General features: G+C 37.6%; 6 protein-coding genes across 8 annotated transcripts in view; 3 read left to right on the forward strand and 3 right to left on the reverse strand.

Moving 5' to 3' along the window:
• Positions 1 to 1,327: 1,327 nt before the first annotated feature.
• Positions 1,328 to 3,694, reverse strand: LOC115624312 (major heat shock 70 kDa protein Ba-like). Its single transcript, XM_030518937.1, has one exon. The coding sequence runs from the start codon at positions 3,520 to 3,522 to the stop codon at positions 1,603 to 1,605; it is 1,920 nt and encodes a 639-aa protein (XP_030374797.1). The 5' UTR covers positions 3,523 to 3,694; the 3' UTR covers positions 1,328 to 1,602.
• A 1,557-nt stretch (positions 3,695 to 5,251) lies between these two features.
• LOC115624313 (thiamine transporter 2-like) lies at positions 5,252 to 7,405 on the reverse strand. Of its 3 annotated transcripts, XM_030518941.1 has the most exons (5): positions 7,145 to 7,405; positions 6,501 to 6,802; positions 6,094 to 6,437; positions 5,765 to 6,006; positions 5,252 to 5,700 (listed from the first exon to the last, which is right to left on the reverse strand). In XM_030518941.1, the coding sequence occupies exons 1-5, from the start codon at positions 7,351 to 7,353 to the stop codon at positions 5,442 to 5,444; spliced, it is 1,356 nt and encodes a 451-aa protein (XP_030374801.1). In that variant the 5' UTR covers positions 7,354 to 7,405; the 3' UTR covers positions 5,252 to 5,441. The 3 variants fall into 3 exon arrangements, with proteins under 3 accessions (XP_030374801.1, XP_030374798.1, XP_030374802.1); XM_030518938.1 differs by having other exon boundaries at positions 6,094 to 6,802; XM_030518942.1 differs by having other exon boundaries at positions 5,567 to 5,700; positions 6,066 to 6,802.
• Positions 7,406 to 11,754: 4,349 nt separating this feature from the next.
• LOC115623763 (major heat shock 70 kDa protein Bbb-like) lies at positions 11,755 to 12,135 on the forward strand. Its single transcript, XM_030518299.1, has one exon. The coding sequence runs from the start codon at positions 11,755 to 11,757 to the stop codon at positions 11,932 to 11,934; it is 180 nt and encodes a 59-aa protein (XP_030374159.1). The 3' UTR covers positions 11,935 to 12,135.
• A 1,330-nt stretch (positions 12,136 to 13,465) lies between these two features.
• On the forward strand, positions 13,466 to 15,557 carry LOC115623465 (chromosomal protein D1). The gene is made up of 2 exons (XM_030517826.1): positions 13,466 to 14,024; positions 14,121 to 15,557. The coding sequence occupies exons 1-2, from the start codon at positions 13,601 to 13,603 to the stop codon at positions 14,867 to 14,869; spliced, it is 1,173 nt and encodes a 390-aa protein (XP_030373686.1). The 5' UTR covers positions 13,466 to 13,600; the 3' UTR covers positions 14,870 to 15,557.
• Positions 15,558 to 16,856: 1,299 nt separating this feature from the next.
• Positions 16,857 to 17,400, reverse strand: LOC115623764. The gene is made up of 3 exons (XM_030518300.1): positions 17,397 to 17,400; positions 17,115 to 17,318; positions 16,857 to 17,036 (listed from the first exon to the last, which is right to left on the reverse strand). The coding sequence occupies exons 1-3, from the start codon at positions 17,397 to 17,399 to the stop codon at positions 16,857 to 16,859; spliced, it is 387 nt and encodes a 128-aa protein (XP_030374160.1). The 5' UTR covers position 17,400.
• Positions 17,401 to 21,478: 4,078 nt separating this feature from the next.
• Positions 21,479 to 22,876, forward strand: part of LOC115623765 (maternal protein pumilio-like) — a 43,714-nt gene continuing 42,316 nt past the window's right edge. The window contains exon 1 of the mRNA XM_030518301.1: positions 21,479 to 22,407. Coding sequence (XP_030374161.1) covers positions 22,105 to 22,407 — 303 coding nt within the window. The 5' untranslated portion in view covers positions 21,479 to 22,104. The remainder of the gene's footprint in view (positions 22,408 to 22,876) is intronic.

Consider the following 22,876-nt stretch of genomic DNA (forward strand, 5'->3'; position numbering starts at 1 on the left):
ATTGACTTAACTAAATGAAAACTATATATATACATATGTTAGATTATGTTTTTACTGCAAAATCAATTAACAACAAAACGAAACAAAAACAAATCAGTTGGACCTTCGTCTTTTCTCTATCTGCGTCGCTTTTGCCAAACATTTGTAACTTTTATCATTTTTCCCAACTTATTTGTTGTGCTGCTATGTAATTATATATATAATGTTTTTAAAATGTGTTAACTTCAAACCTCTTAATGTATATCTTTGCTTAAAACAAAAACAACGCGAAGAAATAAACAACAACAAATTGTGTATATTTGTCTCTAGTTAGTCTAACAATAAGTTCTTAATTCTGTGTTGTTTTTTTTTATTTTTAGCTAAGCATTATTAGTGGGCGTGGCCAGCGACCGCCATAAATTGAAACCATATATAATATATATATGCTATTTATAATAATTACCACACAACTTGCAATATGTATATTTAAAAGAGTTCGACTAGATGTAAAATTTTTGGCTGCATTAAAAATAGAAAAAAAAAACCAACATGATGATAAAACATAGTTAAAGAATTAATTTTAAAAATTGCTATATTTTGTTTAAATTATCAAATAAACAGCTAAATTTAAAAGTAAAAAGTAATGTTATTTTGTGATCTAAGTTCGTTTGTTTAGATATTCATTCAGGCCTCAACCAGCTGAGAAAGTGAATCTCAATACGAAAAATGATTGTGTTATTCGGTTTTCCACTTCATTTCCGCCTTACAATTTCAATTCCTTCCTGGTCGGGCCTTTCAGAACCAGTATCAAAATCCATCACTTTATTCTGAAAAATGATGCAATTATTCAGTTTTCAATCGATTTCCCACTTTATTTCAAGGGTTAATCAAATTTCTCAATGACGTTTTTCCACTTTCTTAACTAAAACTTTGTCTATTTGACAAATTTATTTTCTCATGTTCGGCTTTATTCCGGTTTCAAACTTCTTCCCACTTCGCCCTTAAAATTGTTCGGTATTTCGAGAGTTGAACAGTTTTAGTTCCTCATCATTTTATTAAGTATTTGATATTTCAAAAGACTGCGTATTATTAAATAAATATAAATTGGGAACGTGACAAAATTGATTCCACAAGTCTGAATGATGCTGACGCTACTTGGGTTAAAAATAGGCCCACAATCAAACAGACAATTGTACTTATATATTTAGAAATATATGCATTCACTGCAGAAATTTATTATATTTTCAATTCTGTTGCTTTCAGTAAATTGTCTACCTCTTGAGAATTCATATTTGTATAAGCACTATAAATAAATTTTCGAAAATATGAACGCAGTTATTACGATTTAATTTGAAATTGTTTATATTGCTCTATTTGTTTGTTAATAAACATAACTAACACAAATAATTTTGAGTTTTCTGGACAGGCTAAAAGTTAATTTTGGTTTGCACGTCTTAACGTCTTAACTTGATAATTTGGTAATATCAGATTAAATCCAGTCACAGCTTAAAATAAATATACATATAGTTAACAATGCTGAGATATATATATATATATATATATATATACAGTTATAACTATAACCCCTTCCCCCCCTAGGCAGCCGGTATTGTGCTGCCTAATTTAGTCCACCTCCTCGACAGTGGGGCCTTTGTAGCCCCCGAATCCGCCCGACTGTTGGCCACAGTTGCCGGAGCCAGCAGCTGAAGGATTCCCCTGATGCATTCTGGTCATGATGGGTGAGCAGTGCTGGGTGAGCTCCTTCAACTTGTATTCATACTCGTCCTTCTCAGCGGTGGTGTTCGAGTCCAGCCACTTGATGGCCTCGTTGCACTTCGCCAACAAAGTAGACTTCTCGGCCTCACTAATTTTGTCGCTGGGGGCCTGCTCCACCGCTTGCTTCACGCCAAACACGTAGCTCTCCAGGCTGTTACGCGCCGCTATACGCTGGCGGTGCTTCTCATCCTCTTCGGCATAGCGCTCGGCCTCGTTCACCATGCGGTCGATCTCAGCCTGGGAGAGGCGACCCTTGTCGTTCTTGATCGTTATGTTCTTCGCCTTGCCCGTGCTCATCTCCTTGGCTGTCACATTGAGGATGCCGTTGGCGTCCATGTCGAAGGTCACGTCAATCTGGGGAACACCGCGCGGAGCAGGAGGAATGCCGGATAGGTCGAAGGTGCCCAGCGCATTGTTGTCGCGCGTCATGGCGCGTTCGCCCTCAAACACCTGGATGGAGACGGCGGGCTGGTTATCCGCGTAAGTGGAGAAGGTCTTTGTCTGCTTGCAAGGTATGCGGCTGTTTCGTTCAATTAGCTTCGTCATCACTCCGCCGGCGGTCTCAATGCCCAACGATAGGGGCGACACATCCACCAGAAGCACGCCCTGGATCTGGTCACTCTTGTCGCCACTGAGGATTGCAGCTTGAACGGCTGCACCGTAGGCCACCGCCTCGTCTGGATTTATGGAGAGGTTCAGAGTCTTGCCGCCGAAGAAATTCTGGAGCAGGCTCTGTACCTTCGGTATGCGCGTAGATCCTCCCACAAGGACAATGTCGTGGATCTGTTGTTTGTCCATTTTGGCATCGTTCAGTGCCTTCTCCACCGGATCGAGAGTCTGACGGAAGAGGTCGGCGCACAGCTCCTCGAAACGGGCGCGGCTTACTTTCGTGTAGAAGTCGACGCCCTCGAACAATGCGTCTATCTCAATGGTGGCCTCTGTGCTGGACGAGAGAGTGCGTTTGGCACGCTCAGCTGCTGTGCGCAGGCGGCGCAAAGCTCGGGGATTGGAGCGAAGATCCTTCTTGAACTTTCGCTTAAACTCCTCCGCCAAATGAGTGACAAGGCGATTGTCAAAGTCCTCGCCGCCCAAATGTGTGTCGCCGGCTGTGGATCTCACCTCAAACAAAGAACCCTCGTCGATGGTAAGGATTGAGACGTCGAAGGTGCCGCCGCCCAGATCGAAAATCAACACATTGCGCTCTCCCTTCAGATTCTTGTCCAAGCCGTACGCCAAAGCGGCGGCTGTCGGCTCATTGATGATGCGCAGCACATTCAGACCGGCAATGTGGCCCGCATCCTTGGTGGCCTGGCGCTGCGAATCGTTGAAGTACGCAGGCACTGTGATCACGGCGTCGGTGATGGTCTGTCCCAGATACGCCTCAGCTGTCTCCTTCATCTTGGTGAGCACCATCGAGCTGATCTCTTCTGGCGCAAACTTCTTCTGTTCCCCCTTGAACTCGACCCCAATCTTGGGCTTGCCGCCGTCGCTCACCACCTTGAATGGCCAGTGTTTGATGTCCTCTGCAATCTTTGGATCGTCGTACTTCCGACCAATCAGACGCTTTGCATCGAATACCGTGTTGTTCGGATTCATGGCCACCTGGTTCTTGGCAGCGTCACCGATCAGCCGCTCCGAGTCTGTGAATGCCACATAGCTGGGCGTGGTGCGGTTGCCCTGGTCGTTGGCAATTATTTCCACCTTGCCGTGCTGGAAGACACCAACGCACGAGTAAGTGGTTCCCAAATCAATACCGATGGCTGGCATTTTCACTTTGTTTTCTGCTCTTTTCGTTTGCACTCGCACAGGTAAGTTTCTTGTTAAATCTTATTACGCTTTTAAGAGATTTTTACTTTTTCTCCACACTTCACTTTTTTTATATTTTACTTGTTCACTTGTTAAAGGCTTTGACTTGAATGTTTAACCGCTTGCTGCGACTTTTCGCTTTAACTGCTTGATTTCAAATGTGGCGAAGAGTGAAAAGCCGGCCCTATTTATACTGATGCTCTCTGTTGTGGAAATTTCGAGAGGCATTCGGCGAGAAGCCGGTAGAATATTCCGCATACTAGAGTGAGTGCGAAAGGGATGGCGGGCAGTTTTGTTATTGTTAAGTTGGTGAGTAGGAATTGCTTGAGAGAGGGAGAGCAGTTTTCAGTATGTTGTGGTATCGAGTAACGATTAGAATTTTCCCGAATTTGCCGCTATTTTGGCCTTGACCTACCCCAAATATTTTCTTTTGCCATATGGAAGCATTTTCTGCGCAATTGAAAAATTAAAGTTTTTTTAAAGGCCATTTGTGTTTTTCTGCGAATGTACATTTAATTTCTCTTTCAAAAATTGTTTATCTTGCGCGCCGGCTGCATCCATCTGTCTGTGAATGACTTTATTACCTATTTTTAGCTTCTCCCGAGTGGGTGGAATTGACGCCTTTCGACAGATTTATATAAACGCGTCTTTAAATATGAACAGAAATGTGTACATACATATGTACATGCGTTATTTATTACATATATTAAGAAATTACATATGTACATACTATACATATGTATGTATATTAAAAAGAAGTAAATTCGCCTTACCGGCTGAAATGTTTAAGTTCAGTTGCAACTTGCAATTAAAGCAGCTATTAAAGCAGTGACGTCACGTGATTCATGGATGTGAGAACAGAACACTTTTTATGTGAATCAATATTCATTGTTTTGGTCTATATTTTTTATAGTTTTAATATGAATTGACATTTGGAAACTCACAATCGCATCTTTTAAAGCAAATCATGTATTATACGTGTGTGTATGTATGTACATATGTATTCGCCGGTATAAATAAATTATTGATTGCTCTAAGTATTAAAGTGTAGTACATATTTAGGCCTATTTATAATATGACATTCGATGTACATACATATGTACACATGTATGTATGCCTGAGTATATTGAAGGACACTGATTCAGACCTGCCTCATCTGGAATCGCCTTCATGTTATAAGCCTCATGCTTATCTAAATTAATAATCATCTAAATTATTAAATTGCAATTCAAGAGATTTCTTTTTAAGACTGAAGCACTGCATGAAAGCTGTGAACTAGAATAAATATGCCTATTAGGTTTTTTCTGATTTATTCTAAATAACTCATTATCAATAAGAATAAACCAGTATGATCTAAAAATACGCTTTTCGAGTTTTTTGGTAAAGGCCGTTCAAAGTTTTCTTTTGTTTATGGACGAAGTAAGCCGCGAGGCACAATATAACCAGGTTCTAAATTCTTATATTATTAGTATATAAATTACTATATGATAGAACGATTCGAAGTTTATGAATTTCCATCAGTACAAAAAATTGCGATGTATACATTTTTTAAAATGTCAGTTCAAAACAAATATGTCATATGCACGTATTAAAAAATTATTTTATGAACATCTTTTTCGGATTTTATTATTTTTCATTCGAGTTTTAACTTTTTTTGATACATATGAATTATATATGTATGTATGTATTATCCAAAAGGGAAATTGAGAATATTTTTAGTTCATCTTAATATTTAAACATATCAAATCTTTTAAACTCTATTCGATGAATAGTAAAAAACATTTTAAAAATAGTATTATACAAAATATTATACACAGCGTATGTCTAAATTGTTAATCATTTCTAATTCGAACTATGTAATCCCTATCTACCTTGAAAGTTTACCCTTCTACTTCTATTTTATGTGTATTTGTATTTCGCTTCACACCCAATACGTATTGAATAGCAACCACTATAAAAAATATGGAACCTATGGCAATGAAATAAAATCCATAAACTACAAACTGTTCAATTGGGCCCAGCTGTAGACCTGAGATTACCAGAAGGGTGAGAACCGTTTGTAGTATCAGGGCCACGAGTGTATTAATGCCAAAGATCAGAGCAAAACTATCCTCGACCAGACTTTGTGCCAATTCAGCGCTGCAAGTAAAACAAAACAGATGAGTGCCAAGAACTTGAGAAGGTATCTAGATCCAATACCCACCTAGCGACGGTGATGGTGAATCCAAAGAGGCCGCCAAAGAGCGTGTAGCCCACATACGAGAGATATATGTTCTTGGGCCAGCAGGCCAACAATATGCAGCCGCCTTCCAGTAACGCAAATACCGCCAGAGCTATAAGGCTGGTTCTCGATTTCAAGCGACCGGCATGAAGATAGCCCGCCATTAAAGCGAAACCGGCGGCCAGGGCGGTAAAGGCAGCGTCCACAGCCCCATTCCAGACGATCTACTGATTTAATTCGATAAGTGTGACGAATCGGATCGCCATGAAAATACTTTACAGACCGTAAACGGTTTTGGAATTTATACGCACAGATGGTTCGTTCTCGAAAGACTTCCAAAGCACTTGGATGTACGAGGTAGCTTGCAGATAACCGGCCAGGGCCACCGCATACCACAGACTCCACTGGACGACCATAGGATTTGTGTAGGCACTACGAAAGTGCAGCCACAGAAGTTGTAATGGTTGGATACTAGACTTGGCAGTTGATTCTGACCCCTTCGATAGGGAGGCCTCTGATGGGGCTGTGGTTTCGGACACTGCCATATTTACATGCCCCTGCAATTCGTTAGAGGCCTGTGGGGTTTTCTGGTGGAAATACAAGCTTAGCTGCACTCGGGGCAAGAAGAAGGCCCAGCACATGGCTAACACTTGAGCTGAATGAAAAGACAAACATTTTGTAATATCCAAAACTAAGACTCCATTTGGCACAATCTTACAGGCCATTGATATATACACGAGCCCTCTGTAGTTCATCAGTTTCCACATAATTAGGGCTTGTGCCGACAGACCCGCTACTAGTTTTCCAGCGAACATTGCCGCTCGGGTGTGCGAAGTGACAATTGGATAATATTTCTTATCGACCTTGGCATATATATAGGAGTAATAGGCCACCTCAGCGGCCTGATAGAACCCATAGAAGACCTCCACAATCTGTAGACTCCACACAGTCGAGCAGAAGAGCAATAAGCCCCAGATAAAAGTGCCGGTAATGGCATTTGCTATAATAACAGGCTTGTATCTGTGAAATGATGTTTTAAAAAAAGTAGTTAGCGCTTTGTAGGAAAATCTTTCCAATACCCTTCCACTAAAATTTATTTTTTGGGAGAAATTATTGCTATCACAGTTAAATGTTACTTAGGTATGGTGCAGTGATTTAATTCAAACTGGATTGGATATGTACAACTCTATAAACTAACGAGGCTACGTATAAAATGTAATTCACTAAATATTCGAAGTTTAGTGGCCCTAGCTGTAAGGGCTTAAAAGTTATCGATGTTCATACAGACGAACATTTCTAAATCGTTTCAGCTCGTCATGCTGGTTACATGCGCACTTTTAACACACTTGTGTCTAGACTTACCTGAGAAAATCCGTAACAAGAAAAACCACAATGAGGAGTGCGAGGTACGAATATGTGGCAATGGGATATACGTCGCGATTCAGCTGATCCTGAGTCACATTGAATGTATCCCCCAGCAGGAATTCGGTGTGGTACGGCTCCGAAGGTCGCAATTCGCGCACGAATCCGAACACACACAATATGCAGGAAACCTTTAGCCAGGGCTCCATGCTTCGTAGTCGTGATCGCGGAACTCACACTCGCCTTCAACCGCTTCAGTTAATCGCCAACTGACTAATGTAAGTAGCTGCCATCGAGCTGTTCCGATTGCATAGTAAATTGATTATATAGTCGTATATGTGCATAATATTCTGTTATAAAGCCCTCTAATCAGCGCCGGTGTTTAAAGATTACAGTGGCAGTCAACAACTGAACCCAAAGGTGCACGACCACTTTGCTGATTATCGCACGTGAGCTCAGACCGATTATGGGAACAGCGAGGCTAGTTCTCAGACAATTTTCTATTGAGTAATTAATTTAATGAGCTACTAAATTAGTTCTTTGTTTTATTGGAACTTAATTGAGAACCCGTCAAACCTGTTGATGTCTACAATGTAAATATAAATTTTCATTTCCAACGTCGTAGGAATACATATTTAAATATGCACATATGTGGGTCTTTTTCCGGTTGATCTAGATATAATGTATAATTTTGAGTTGGTTCGAATGTGCGAGCTAAAGACCTAAAGAGTTGCAAAGAAAAGATGAATCACTTTTGAGTTCACTTTTGGCGTGAGGGTTCGGGTTCTTAGAAACATATGTATGTATAAAATATACTAACGTACATACTTATATCCAAAACAATTGTAACACTTGTATTACCTTAAAGAACCACAAATTACTGAGGAAAATATGAGACTGTCTGTCTATCATTTCCTTAATTTTGTAAATATAAGTTGAATGTAAGTAGGTCTGTGTTGATGTTCACGGAAAAGTCTTGTGATATTTATAATTTATTATATCGCCACCTTTTAATCAGTTCAAGTAAGCCTATAAGAAACTTCCAAACAATTTTTAATTTTGGAACTAATCGACTACAAGGAAAATATAGACATATAGTATATATTAACATAAATTCCCATTGGTGGTGATTCCAGTTTCTGTCCTGCTTGGGACTTAAAATGGGATCTACATGTTTTATATGTTACATACATGGTGCGCCATCTTTTATGTCGGTATGTACATATTGACTTGAGTAGACCAGTGTTGAAAAGTTCAAGAAGTTGTACAGAACGAAATAAAATAAAAATATCTCATACTTGAAAATCGGTTGTTTATTTTCAAGGATATTCAATGTTTGCACACCGACATAAAAGATGGCGCACCCTGTACTTCCTCCCTTAACTAGTTTTACCCTTTCACCGTTTGGGTACAAAACTTCATAATCTCAATTGATTATAATACGTAAACACATGTATGTATATGTATTTATAAATGAAGATGTTTCCAGACAGATTGAATTTTAGATATAGTAGTGTGTATGAATGAATGGCATTACGAGCAAACGAAATTCATTATCATTTACTTTGTGAATGTAAGCCTTAAAAATAGTTTGTTAGTGGTTGGACCTTGAGGTAAAGTTAGGGACCAAGAGATTGGAGATATTGGTTGTAGAAACTATATATTGTTTACTCACCTTATAGTGTTCGAACCTGACGACGAACGAATATTGAAGACCTGCGAATATAAGGAATACTTATAACCTAAATTCAAACAATAAAGTGTATATACGTTCATTAATTCCAATACCAAAAGTTGGGCCTCATGCTATTTACGGGTGGAACAGAGAGTTATGCTCAAAAAGCAGGGTTTTCATATCAGATATACACGTAGCTAAATAAACAAATACTTATTTACTAATACGTTATTTATGAACAGATTGGGTATACCTATGTATATGTGAAGTTAAATAATTAAACAGGAAATTGAATTCCTGTTCAAATATCTACCTCCAATAGAGGTCCTCCATCTACCTTGTGTCTTCGGTTTTTCTTCGGCTAAGAAATGTTTGCTAATAAGCTGTGAGAATACTTTTAAAAATTAAGTTATGGCCAGACTGGCAAATAGTTTGCATGCAAATCATGAATTGAATTTATAGATTTCTGAATTCAACTTTCAATTAAAACCAATAGTAATTCTATACCAATATATATGTAGATACAAACAATTCCAGATCAACTCTTCAAAACCTTCAACACAAATTTGTGTGCAAAATATTGGCATATTTAACCGTAGCCTTAGTTGTTCCGGTTTTATAACAATTGTTTTCAGAAAATGCCAAATTATTGATGTTAGAAAATGGTTTAGCTTTTTATTTTACAATCTTTTAAGTTAAACTAAGGTATTAATGCGCTAAAACTAAATGTATTAATGTATAGTTATATGTTTTTTACATGTGTATAAATCTTTTAATATGGTATTGCGTTCTTAAACAAACATTTGTGTTTTTGTTCATAGTAGGTGGGTGAGGCGTACTAGTATTACCGGCTTAAAACACCAATTAAATAAGAAACCTTTTATTCTAAAACGCAATAGTAAAATACTTGATTATTTCATTATATTTTTCATTGACATATAATAAGTTTTACGCTTAAACTTAACGCCTCTTCTACATTTTCTGTAAAATAGTTTAGACTTAGACCCCACAGGGAACTTCAAAGGGTACCCAAAGGGTACAAGGGTATATTAGTTTTGTGCGAGTGCACATGGAACACACAGAAGGAGGCTTGGTAGACCCCACAAAGTATATATATTCTTGATCAGCATGACAAGCCGAGTCGATATAGCCATGTCCGTCTGTCCGTCTGTCTGTCCGTCTGTCTGTCTGTCTGTCTGTATGAACGCAAGGATCTCCGAAAGTATAAGAGCTAGAATAACCAAACTTGGTATACAGATTCTCCTGAGACCGAGAAAGGACGAGTTTGTTAATTTTTTCTGATCCGCCCCCCCCCCCCCACTCCCCCCCTATTACTGATTTTCTATAACTCCCGTAATTCTTGGAATTTTGAGCTAAAATTTGGTAGTCACATTAGGTTAGTAATTATATATCCGTATACCAAGTTTCATTATGATAAAATGATCGGAAAGAAAGTTATAGCCGTATAACCAGGCCCAATGCACACATACATACATATGTACAAGTACACAAACACGCATAAGGCACGATTCTGATGTAAATGTAAATGTATGTATGCATGCATGGAATATTTTATATTTAATTAGTTAATATTTAGTTAATTAATTAAATTAATTTAGTTAATTAATTTAATTTAATTAATTATATTACTTTTTTGTGGGGTGGTACAGGGTATTTAAGAGTTGAGCCTGCTCGACTTTAGCATTCCTTTCTTGTTACCTATGAAAAGATTCAAAGATTCTGAAAACCATTCCAACACCACAGATGTTGACATTCTTAGATACAAATGAATTCAATTTGACAAATCTTTACACATTTCCTTCAAGAGCTTAACATAATTTGGCTTTCATGCCTTACGGTTCATTTTACGTCGACTATTTCGGTTTTTAAAGCGTTTTTTGTAATGTACTACTTTCTCCATTTTAAGTAAATACATACCTTAATTGTATTATATGCTTATTTATTTAATTTATGATGGGTGGTCATATAAATTACCTTTAAGGCTTTCAGATATTCAGGACCCTTATTTTTCCAGAAAAAATGTTTTAATTCCAAAATTATCAACAAGTCTAAAACAATAATAAAAATACATCATATAAATGTATGTATGTATGTGTACATATTTTTCCTGACGGTTCCTCAATACTTTGGTATTTCAGCATTTAATGTAACGAAACATTTTCCATCAAATTTTTAAGGCTAAGCTGCAGGACAGTGATTGATTTTTTTTGCAATGCAAGTGTCCTTATACTTTTTTGCATGACTGTGTTTCGGTCTATTACAGTTAGTACAAAAGAATTAAATAAAAATGAATTATCATAGATATGCAGTTATGATTATAACCTTCACCTGAGCAATTCTTTAAAGTGTAAGTCTTTAGAAAAGAAACTCTTGTGTAGTCATAAATAAAAAATCATATCATTCACTTAAATATAGTATGTAAGTATGTATCTGCGCATATGAGTGTAAAAAGTGTTTTATAAATAGAATTGATATGAAAATGTGAAAAGTAATAACACGCAATTTCAATTGCGCAGCAAATCCATAAGGCATGGAAAAATAGTTGGGGTAGGTCGCAGGCAAACTAACGGCGAATTTGAGAAAATTCTAGTTGGTTACTCGATACCACAACATACTGGAAACTGGTCTCTCTCTCTCGAAAATTCGTACTCGATACACACATAAACGCCTGAATAAACCAAACGCTGAGCACCATCTCTTTCGCACTTACTGCAGTTTGCATATAATATTCTACCGGCTTCATGCACTTACTCTCTTGTATGCCGAATGCCCTACCGGCTTCTCGCAGTCAGCGTCTCGAGATTTCCACAACAACCTCAGTATAAATAGGACCGTCATATTGCTAGTCGCCCCAGATAAAATAAACGAAACCAACATTCAAACATTCTATTCAATTCATTAATAGAATGTTTGAATGTTCGACGATCCAAAGATTGCAAAGGACATCAAACACTGGCCATTCAAGGTGGTGAGCGACGGCGGCAAGCCCAAGATTGGGGTCGAGTTCAAGGGGGAACAGAAGAAGTTTGCGCCAGAAGAGATCAACTCGATGGTGCTCACCAAGATGAAGGAGACAGCCGAGGCGTATCCGTGACCATTACAACCAGAATGTATCAGGGAAGCGCTCCAGGTGCTGGCTACTGCGGATAACAGTCGGGGGGATTCGGTAGCTACAAGGGGCCCACTGTCGGGGAGGTTGACTAATTTAGGCAGCCCAATTCTTGGGTGGGGATGAGGTTTATAAGTATAACTATTTATATCTGAAGCATTGTTAACTATATGCGTATTTAATTTAGGCTGTGACTGAAATTAATTAGATATCCTGTTCCGAAACCTTGATATTAATTGCTTTACTTATATCAGTATTATAGCTATAGTAATACCTAAAACATTGTTAATTTATCAATATATTTTGTTTATATTTTAAGCTGTGCCTGAATTTGTTTGATATTACCAAATTTTGTGTTAAGATATTAAGATTTGTAAATCAAAATTATTTTAGTTATTTAACATAACAAACAATTAGAGAAATAAAAATAGCTTTTTGTTACTGTGACTTAACTGCGTTTATTTTTAATATTAAATGTATATTATATATTATTAAATATATTACAAATAACCCTTATTTAATAACCCTTAATTATCTAATTCAAAGGGATACAATTTAATAAAGCTGTCCACATGATCGATCGGCTGACATTGAAGATTGTCGTGTTATTGCTGTGTTTTTACTTTAATTCGAAATGCTTAGATTTTAGAATGCATTTTTTTCCATTCTCTCAAAATTAATCTTAAATATCGAACATGTGTATGTACATATTTATATAATCATATCTGTATAAGCATATCGGCACACTCAGTATACATGACTTTGATATAATAGTTGCCATATTACCCATTGAAAACTTAGCTATTCACTATTTAAATGGAAAGTGTTTTAATAATAGATGGATTACTGTAAAATAAAAGTATATATGTAATATGTATACATATACATACATATATGTAATAAAAATTGGAACTGGGTTTCACTCACGTGGGCGATGCTATATGGTGCTACATATTTAAAAATATATATATTTCATGTATAGAAATAGAACAATTTAAAAAAAATAGTAGTAGGCTTTGGTTTTTAGTCAAAGGCAATTACTTCCCATATATTGTCTGATAGGTTCATACATCAATTTATATATGTGTAGCTTAACAAGAAGAATTTAATTGCCAATCATTTTTTCATAAGTGAAGCATTTCAAAAGAAAAGATTTTGCTAAAAAAAAGTTTTGATTTAAAGTGAATTCAAATAAAAACGTTTTTCCAGACTCCTGCGTCTTAAGCAAGCATCGTCCGATAAGTATCGATAAGTTTTTACACAAGACACAAGCCGACGCCGACGCCATTTCTGTGTGGTTAGAGAAGGGGACGAGTGCGTACTGTGAAAAGGTAAGCGATTTATTTGCAAATGTAAAATTAATTTTCAATATTGAAAGCACTTAAAAAAAAATTGAACATAGGCCGTAAATAATTTAAACATACATTTTATATTAAGCGGCTCATATTTTCTTTACTTATTGCAGCGTAAAAAACGAACAAAAAATTGCACAGAAAAAACTGCAGTATAGAAGCGGCAAAAGCGCAAAAAGTGTGTGTGTGTGTATATAAAGAAAGCACAAGCAAAAAAAAAGAGAGAAGAAACGCCGCCGCTTGGTAGCGCGCAAAATTTTTTTTACCGCAAATACAGTCGTTCTAAACGCTCCATATCGATGTCGTCGCCAATTTTAGAGCCGGTTAAGAAGCGTGGTCGTCCGCCAAAGGCCGGTGGCGGTTCAGTTGCTTTGAGCGGCGGTGGCGATGCTGCGCATACCATTCCTAAGAAGCGTGGTCGGCCATCGGGCAGTGGTAATAAGGGTCGCGGTAGGCCACCTAAAAATCCGATCGCCAGTGATGCCGAAGAAGACGTCTTGGCTCTGGATGGTGAAAATGGTGATACTGACGTGCCGAAGACCAGCAAGGGACGAGGACGCCCGGCAAAAGTGACCAAAGTGGACACTGAAAGCAGTGGCAATGAAAGCGGTAACGATTCATTAAGCATTGACAAGCCATCTAAGGCACAAAAGTCACCATCGCCGGCCAAGCGGCGCAAGCTTGGTCGACCAAAGAAGCATGTGCCCAGTGATGAGGAGGCAGGTGTGTGTGTGTGTTCATTGGAAACAGGAGACACTATGTCCACAATTCCATATACATTTTGAACTTTTAATTAACTAAAACTTTCCAAATTCTCAGAATCTGATGTCGATGACGATGATGAGCGACGTCCAGTGGGTCGTCCTCCTACCGGCGGTGTCAATTTGAACATAGTCCGCACAGGTCGTGGTCCAGGTAGACCCAAAAAGCGTGCCCCTGAAGAAACTAATGGCGATGTGGCTGCTGTGCCTAAGAAGCGTGGCCGACCGGCTGGGTCGAACAAGTCAGTGCCCAATGCTCCAACGGGCAAGCCGCGAGGACGTCCTAAAAGCATCAAGCCGCCGGTTGATGATGACAACGACGATGACAATGGCGAAGATGATGGCTCGACTGCTGATGGTGGCGAAGATGGCGGCAAGTCAGACTCTGATTTCGTGTCCATGCCCAAGAAACGTGGACGTCCATCTAAGAGTGGTGCCTCTGGTGGCAAGCCACGTGGGCGCCCAAAGGCCGTTAACAATGATGATGAGTCCACCGATGCGGAAAAGGGCGAGGAAACTGGCGAGTCGAATGGCGATGTTGTGCCTGCACCCAAAAAACGTGGACGTCCAGTGTCATCCGGCAGAAATCCCGGTGGTGCTGGTGGCGATTCGGAGAAAGCACGTGCCCGAGCCAAGGGAGACGCAGACGGTATTGGCGACGAAGACGACGGTGAGGATTCCACAAAGGAAGACCCCTTACCGCCGAAACCCAAAGTAAAGTCCCCAGGCGGTAACAGCACCACCAGCTATAAGTCGGCAAGCGAATCCGTTGAAGAACTAACCGACGAGGATGCTGCAGTGGCCTAAAGGCTTCGAGGTTTAGATTTTAAGAGATAAACGTAATTATTCATCATCCAGAAACACCAACAAAAACAAAAACGACAAAGCATGCAAGTTCAAATCCCCAGACTACTGCAACCAAACAGACACACACACCCACCCATGGGGCGTACGACCATTAATCGACCGATAGATCGGCTTGCCTTGATCGACATCATTCAAATTCATTAAACGTTTAAACAAAAAAAAAATGCCACAAGATTGGCACGAACAACAACTAATGCACTCCTTCGCTAAACAACAAAAACATAGATTTAGACTCACCAAAAAAACATTCACATATATTATAAAAATATACAAATACAATACATTTAATGCTAAAAAAAATTCGTTACGCGCCCGATTTTAGTTTTCAACGAACGAAGGCATTTCAAAATGAATAAGTTCATTTATATATAAATATACTATATATAGTATAGTTTAATCCAAATTTTGTTTCGCCTCATCCAGAGATGATTCTATTTGTAATTTTATTTCCTTAACATGGCTGAAAAGAAATTTGGAAATATGTGCTAGCGGAGCCCTCCCCAAAAGCACTCATAAATAAGAACCGACGTATCCCATTCATTTGTGTGTAAAACAAATTTCCCTCAAACGCATGTAAGGAACGTGTAAAAATAAAATAAATAATAAAAACCAAAATGTGAGACTACAATTTCCCTAAAAACGCTTTTATAAAGTTTATTTGAAATTCTAAACATGGTAATTCTTTGGAGAAGCGGTCGCGGCGCTTTTTTTTTTCTTTAAACAGATAAATTAGAAGAGACTGCCGACAGTGGGGAAAACTTTTTAATTTCCCAATAAATGTGTATTTAAAATACCCAGAATGGTATAATATAAATATATATATTTAAATTAAAATAGAATATCTATCTATATTCTAATATTTCTCTTTCGACATACATATGAGCTTCCGTTACATTAACATTTTAAACAATTGGATAGGCAATGTATTGCCAAAATAAGTTATACATCAAAACCAAATAATGAGACAGCTGAAATGAACGAGTCAAACATATCTTCCTTAACGATATACAATCCAAGGTTCTCCCAAGTCAACTAAAAACTCTTAGATTGAATTGCTTAAAGTAAATGCCCAATTCTACAGTAGTTTTAAATACCGCATCACCCTCGCCTTTCGAACACATATTTCTGTTCTAAAAAGTAAAATCCAAAGCATGCCACATAAAAAAGTGCTGACCCTAGATATCCATGCAAGATATGTACATATTACTCTCAAAAATACAAAACCTGTATGCGATTCTTTTATAAAGTGCTTGCAAAAAACTGGCCCCCCATATTTGGTTAATGCCGATTTTTTTAAAATAGGCAAACAATAATATGAATTGCCCAAATGAGATTATTTTTCTTAATTTCTGCCAGTTCCACTACTTTGTTGGCGTGTTTTCTCATGCTTGCCAATTGCACTTGAGCCAACGTGCCCGCGCACGTTAGACATTTAATTTCTGCCTATCGAGTATTTTAATTATCGGTAGCTCGATAGTTAAATTACATTTCGATTGTCGCAGCAATTATTGCCTTTGCTTAGGTTTTTTTAAAATTTAAGCAAATTGGTTGCGATTTGACAAATGTTAAAAATACTGCTTACCCTATAACGACGGAAAACTTTGTCAAATTCGATGTGTCGTTATCTTAATTATTTGATAGTACTGGTACAATGAATCAGTGTGTACAAAATGGTGGACTAACCGTTTTTTTTTTTTTTTTGTATTTACATATACGTACAGGCGTGTGTGCTGATTTGTTTCTTAAAAATTATGTATGTATGCATATTTTGCCTATTTATTCATGTACATTTTTATATATAGCTATTAGTTAGAGTTAGTTTTGTATAAATTTTCTTTCTTTAACAGCTTGAGTTGTTTATACACATGTATAAACAAATGTAGATATTGTAAAAAATGGTATTGCGACAATATAAAACGTTCGGTTTTCACATATTCCTAGCTTTCATAAATTTGCTCCATTTTTTGCTGCCGACAACTGCAGTTTTCCATCTATATAAGGAGCTCAAGGAAGCACCTGTGTCCATCGATATTGCCATTACGTGTTCGCCAGACAACATCCTTTGAACCGCCATAGACTTAAAGTCATCAGAGTAACGCGGGCGGTGCTAGAGTTCATAATATTATAATTTATGTTTATATGCATGTATGTATATTTATGGGTACGTATGTATGTATGCACTTACGTATTTGGATTCTTTAGTACCTACATATGTAGGGTTAATACCAGTACTGACAAATTTTTGCGGGTCAGCTGCAATCGTTTCAATCTTTGGAATAGTAGTTTGATAGACCGGCATTGGCGTCTCCTTCCAATTGCCCAGAATGTGAACTTTGTTTTCCTCAACAGGCAATACTTCTATTGAATACCGGCGATGTTGGAATTTATCCTACGGAGTAAATTTGAACCAGTATTAGAAAAATATATACATTTATACTTATAAACAGATATTCAAATATGTATGTACCATTGACATGGGCAGACCAGGTTGGCTTGCCTTAAGAATAATGTCAGCATCTTCGAGGTAAAATACAAGCATCTATAAAAAATCGAATATAAATATAATGTAAAACTAATTACTGCGACAACAGCGTTCATACTTCGTATTAGCTGTTTCTCAATATTAAGTATAATTTATTGTTTTTGAGACTTTTGAAAGCTTTTTTTATAAATGTTTTTTATGACATTTACTTGTATTTGTTAAGAAAAATTGCAGACGTTAGGTTTGTGCGAATTCGTCTGGCAACGCATTATATATATAAAGGCCTACTCAAGTATCGATACTTCAGTTAAGTGGCAGCTCTACGCCATCTCGCTCATCACTCAGCGTGCGTGCGTACATATGTACATTTAATAAATAAGCTAAGGTGTGTGTTGTATTCATTATAATATCTATAGTTTATACGATAATGTGTGTAAAGGACTAGGTATTTAAATTCCTGTGTATATAATAAATGGGAGTTAGATAATTTTTCGTTATACTGGCGCTCCCTGTCGGTTCCGGCTAAAAAGGAACACAAAGGAGGCGATGCCAACAAGAACATTAACTGCATTTGTTTATATGTGAACTTGATATAAATATACAAAAAAAATAAGTTTTTATGTATGTATCATGCGGTTTGCGTCAGCTTGTATGCATAAAAATGTGCGCGCATAACAAATTAGCATTGTAAAGCGTGCAAAACAAAATACAATTTGCATGTGAGTGTGTGTGTGTATAAGAACAAGCGAGAACAACAAAAAAGCAGCACAGCGGTTGATAAAAAAGCCGCAAACAAACAAAAAACAGTGTGGTAACACTGCTCCCATCTGCACTTGTTATGCTGAGTTGCCAGCCCGTGTAAATTGCAGTGGCATTGTTCTTTTTTGATTTTCGCGCAAAATTTGTTTCTCCACCACCATAATGTGGATGTACATAATATTTATTTCTATATTTTATAAATAAAAATAAATTTAAACCCAAACAAATGCAATTGTGGCTGAGACCGAATTGCGAGCAAGAAAAAACTTAATGTTCTTGGCGCTCTGTCTCTCTCTCCTTCGCAAGTGCTCTCTTCGTTATTTGGCTTGCTCATGCGGCAACGCACTCGCCATTTGGACGACAGTGAACAGCAGGCATCGTTATCGCGACGACGTTCTTCTTCATCCTGTGTAAATAATTGTAATTTAAAATACATAATAAATTAAACACACAAAACGCAAAACCGTAATAAAGTTTCGAGTGTTTAAAAAGTTTTTAAGTGCATGTGTAAGTTTTGAATTCGATATGGAATTTTGCTTTTTGAAATAATGAAGTCGTTATTTCATTCTTTTCTACATTGTCATTGTCGGTTCCTTTTTGCCGCTGTAGTTGCTGCGAAAATTTTACCCATACATTCGAACATATACATATATCCAGACGAGCAGCGGCCGTGCACACATATACCAACACATGCTACCTATGTGTATATATGAAAACATGTATAAATAGTAACAAAAAAAAGAATTTTAAGTAAAATAAATGAAGCAAAAAGCCGACGCAGCCTGTCGTCGTCGGCTATGTTATTGTTGTTGCTCTTGCTATTGTTGTTGTCGCGTGCGTTTGTACATAAAATTTAGTTGAACTTTCTGTAGGCAAGCGCGTAAAAAGGTAAAAATCAATTAAATTGCTGGCATATATAATTTTTTTTATATGCTTCTGCTGCTGCGCCCCTTGCCGACGACGACGCTGCCGCACGGCTGCCTCCCCCTGTCACAGCTGCCGCCACAAAGAGCACGCGTATTCATTTCATTTGTTGTGTTTTTAATTTGAAAGACATTTTGGTGAATAATTTTATTAAATATAGATAAAGTGCTTGTGTGTGTGTGTGTTTATGTATGTACTTCCGATTGTCTGCAAAAAAATCGTGCAAGCACACATGCATATGTATAAACTTCTGTATGTATGTATGTATATAAAACGCAGGCAGCCATGCCCAGCATGTTCTGCTCTTCTGTCTGTTGTACGCATTTTGCCTGTCTTTCGTTTTATTTATTTTCTTTTTGCTTGTCCGCCCGTGCCTCGTTTTCTTCCTTGTTGCTTCTTCTTTTGCCCAGCACAGCACTTTTTTGTTTTGTAATTCGCCGCAGCCTTCCTTGCTCGCTCGCACTTGTGCTCTTTTTATACCCTGTACCTGAAGGGTAAGAAGGGTTTGTTGGGTCTCGTGCACATGTATGGAACATACAGTAGGAAGTATTTATTATATTCTTGATCAGCATGACGAGACAATTGGATTTAGATAATGTCTGGATGAATTCCTTTATTTTAGTTTCATTGAGCAAACCGTAGAGTTCCTCGATTTAAAATCAATTTCTGAAGACTTGATCTGTATATAATTCTTTATCCAAATATTATCCAAATTGGTTCATCGTTAGAATTGTTTATTAGTAAAACTGAAAACTGCCCATGGAAGTAGCGCAAGTGTTGTTGTTGTTCTTAGGGCATTTCCTTGTCGGACTTGTACGACTAACATTCTCTCTTGTTTTTACATTCAAAGAGCGGGCCGCTGCACTCTCTCGATGCGACGCCGTTATATACATAAGTATGTATGTATTTGTATGCAAGCATTTTTCCCAATAAGAAAATAGGCAACAGCAACAACTAGATAAAGAAGAGCAAGAACAGCAGCAGCATGTGCCATTTGTTTGAATTAATAATAATAATAGTCATCGAAAATGTTTAATCAAATTTGTATGCTTTATTCTGTGTTGCCACACCCCCTTTTTATGATTTGCGCAGGGCATTGGAATAATCTGCGCTCTGTTCCTTTTTTTTGGAGTATGCTATGCTGCTTGTGTTCTCGGGCTTTTGTTTTTCACATGTCTCTTTTAGCGTTTATCTTTATGTTTGTTTTTAGATTTGTTTGTGTGCGTTTCGGCGTATGTGTGTATGTTGGGGCTCCCGCTGCGTTGCTGTTTCGCACGCTGCATTTATTTTTTTTGTTGTTGATTTTTTTTTTGCCTTAGCCGATTAGACGCTCGCCTGGGCCGCTGCTGCTGTTGTATTTGCTGTAATTGTCGCAGACAGATTGACTGCTTTACATACATGCATACAAATGTATTTGTGTAACTTAACCTCAAATGTTGCGGCGGCGTTCGTTTTGGCCGGGCCATCTTCGTATTTGTTATTCTCAACGTCGTCGTCGACGAAACAACGACGCATGGCAACGCCGCCGGCCGCTGCGTACAATTCGTTCCTTGGCCACACACATCATTTTCGACTAGTTATTATTGTTGTTATTTTCATATACACATACATACATATGTATGTATATAATTGTTAATTTCTATGTTTTCCCTTGTTGTGCAAAGTATTTCTCTTTTTCTACTTTATTTTTCGCGCATGATTCAGCTTGTCTCGTCTCGTTCCTTTGTATGCTGCTTTCATTTGTTCTGGCGCTGCTGCTTCTTACATGCTGCTTTGTTATTGTTTTCGCTATGAACATGATTTTATTTTTCTCATTTTGATGCTCTTGTTTTTTACATATACATATGTATGTATATTCGTCTGTCTAGTCCATGACCAGCTCAAAGTTTGATTTAGTAGACCTGCACAGCGACTTCAGATGATTTTTCAGTATTCTTCAAATATAAAATCTTATTAATTATTATAATAATAATAACATGTGAAACTATAAAATAGAATTGATATATTAAACAATTCCGTAAGGTTCAGTATTTGTTGTTGCATTTGTAAAATGGCTATACAAAATAATATAAAATGATACTAATTAAAAATGTCTTTGTTTATATCTTTGCAGTTTGTGTATATTTTCATCATTAAAACGTCGTGTATATTAAAATCATCTTAATTATAATTCAAACAACAACCAACCACATCTTTAATCTCAATCAGCAAATTTTCAACAGATCTGTACAAAAAAAAAAAATAATAATATCCAAAAAAAATTCTCATACGTAATTATGCATTAAAAAAAAAAATTAATTTTGTTTAACCAAGTGCATCGTGTAAATTATAATTAATAATTTGTGTTAAATAGTGTAAATTTTTATGTAAAAAAAAAAACAACCCAAAACGCAAAACACATAATTTTTTTTGGTGAATGAAAACCTCCTCCCAATACCAAACACGATTTTAAATTTTCAAAACCGAAAAGAAATCTTAAAATGTTGTACATGCATATACAAATATAAGTGAAAAGTGTGGTTAGTCAGATAAAATTGTGCAATTTGCATGTATATATATATATATATAACAACAAAACCAACAACAGCAACAACAATAAATTGTGTCCTCTGTCGTAAAGCGTCAACACGTCGTAGTCTCTGTCGTCTCGTCGGCATTAACGTCGTCATTGTCGTCATCGCTGAGTGTTAAATATAGTTAATAGTTGAAATTTGAAATTTTTGCAATACGCGCCCGTTTGTCAGCTTGAGAGCAAAAAGCCGCCAAAATTGAGCTGTTAACTGCGCCCACGATATCCATATCGACGGTAGCGCCAACGACGCCGTCGCCGCCGCAGCACCAGCAACATCCATTGCAGCATCAACATCAGCATCAGCAGCAGCAACAACAACAGCAGCAGCATTACGGTCCTCCACTGCCGCCACCCTCGCCCTACTTCCAGCATCTTCAACAGCAGCAACAACAACAGCAGCAGCAACAACAGCAGCAGCAGCAACAACATCTGCAACACATGAAGTTTCTGGGTGGCAACGATGATCGCAATGGACGCGGTGGCGTCGGCGTTGGTGTCGGTGTCGGCGTTGGTAACGATGCCATTGTAGGCTCACGTGGCACCGCACAGGATGTGGATGCAGCGAGTGCAGCTGCTGCCGCCGCCGCCGTCGGCTATGTATTCCAACAGCGTCCCTCTCCCGGTGGAGTCGGTGCAGTCGGCTCCACATCGCATGATATAGCCGCTGCCGAATATGCTGCACAATTCGTTCAGAAGCAGCAGCAGACGCGTTGGGCATGCGGAGATGAGCATGGCATTGATGTGAGTATCAATATATATATATAAGTATATATAAATATTTGAGATTGTATAGGCTACTCTATTTAGCAACAATACAGTATACAAATCTATCATACTACCCCCTATAAATAGATCATACTAAATTTTAATTAAATTTGAAATACCTGTAATTATCCAATTTTATCACCACATCTCTGACATCAATAGATCCATACAATCTCTTTTTCAATATACATTCCAAAACCTTTCTTCAAAATATGTACCTATTCTCATTTATTTACTTTCCTGTAAAAATAAAAAAATGGGTTTTTCAAATATTTCTTTATTTTTTTGATTAAATCTTTCACAATTATTTTTCTATTATTAAAATACATATATCAAATCTTATTTTCCTAAGTTTTAAATGTGCTTTTTACAATACTCAACGTTTTTTAAATGCAATTTTTAGTTTATTTCATTTGTTTAAGACAAAGCCAAGTTGTGGCATATT

Source organism: Scaptodrosophila lebanonensis, unplaced genomic scaffold, assembly GCF_003285725.1.
Source record: "Scaptodrosophila lebanonensis strain 11010-0011.00,11010-0021.00 unplaced genomic scaffold, SlebRS2 tig00000053-arrow-pilon, whole genome shotgun sequence".
NCBI lineage: Eukaryota > Metazoa > Arthropoda > Insecta > Diptera > Drosophilidae > Scaptodrosophila > Scaptodrosophila lebanonensis.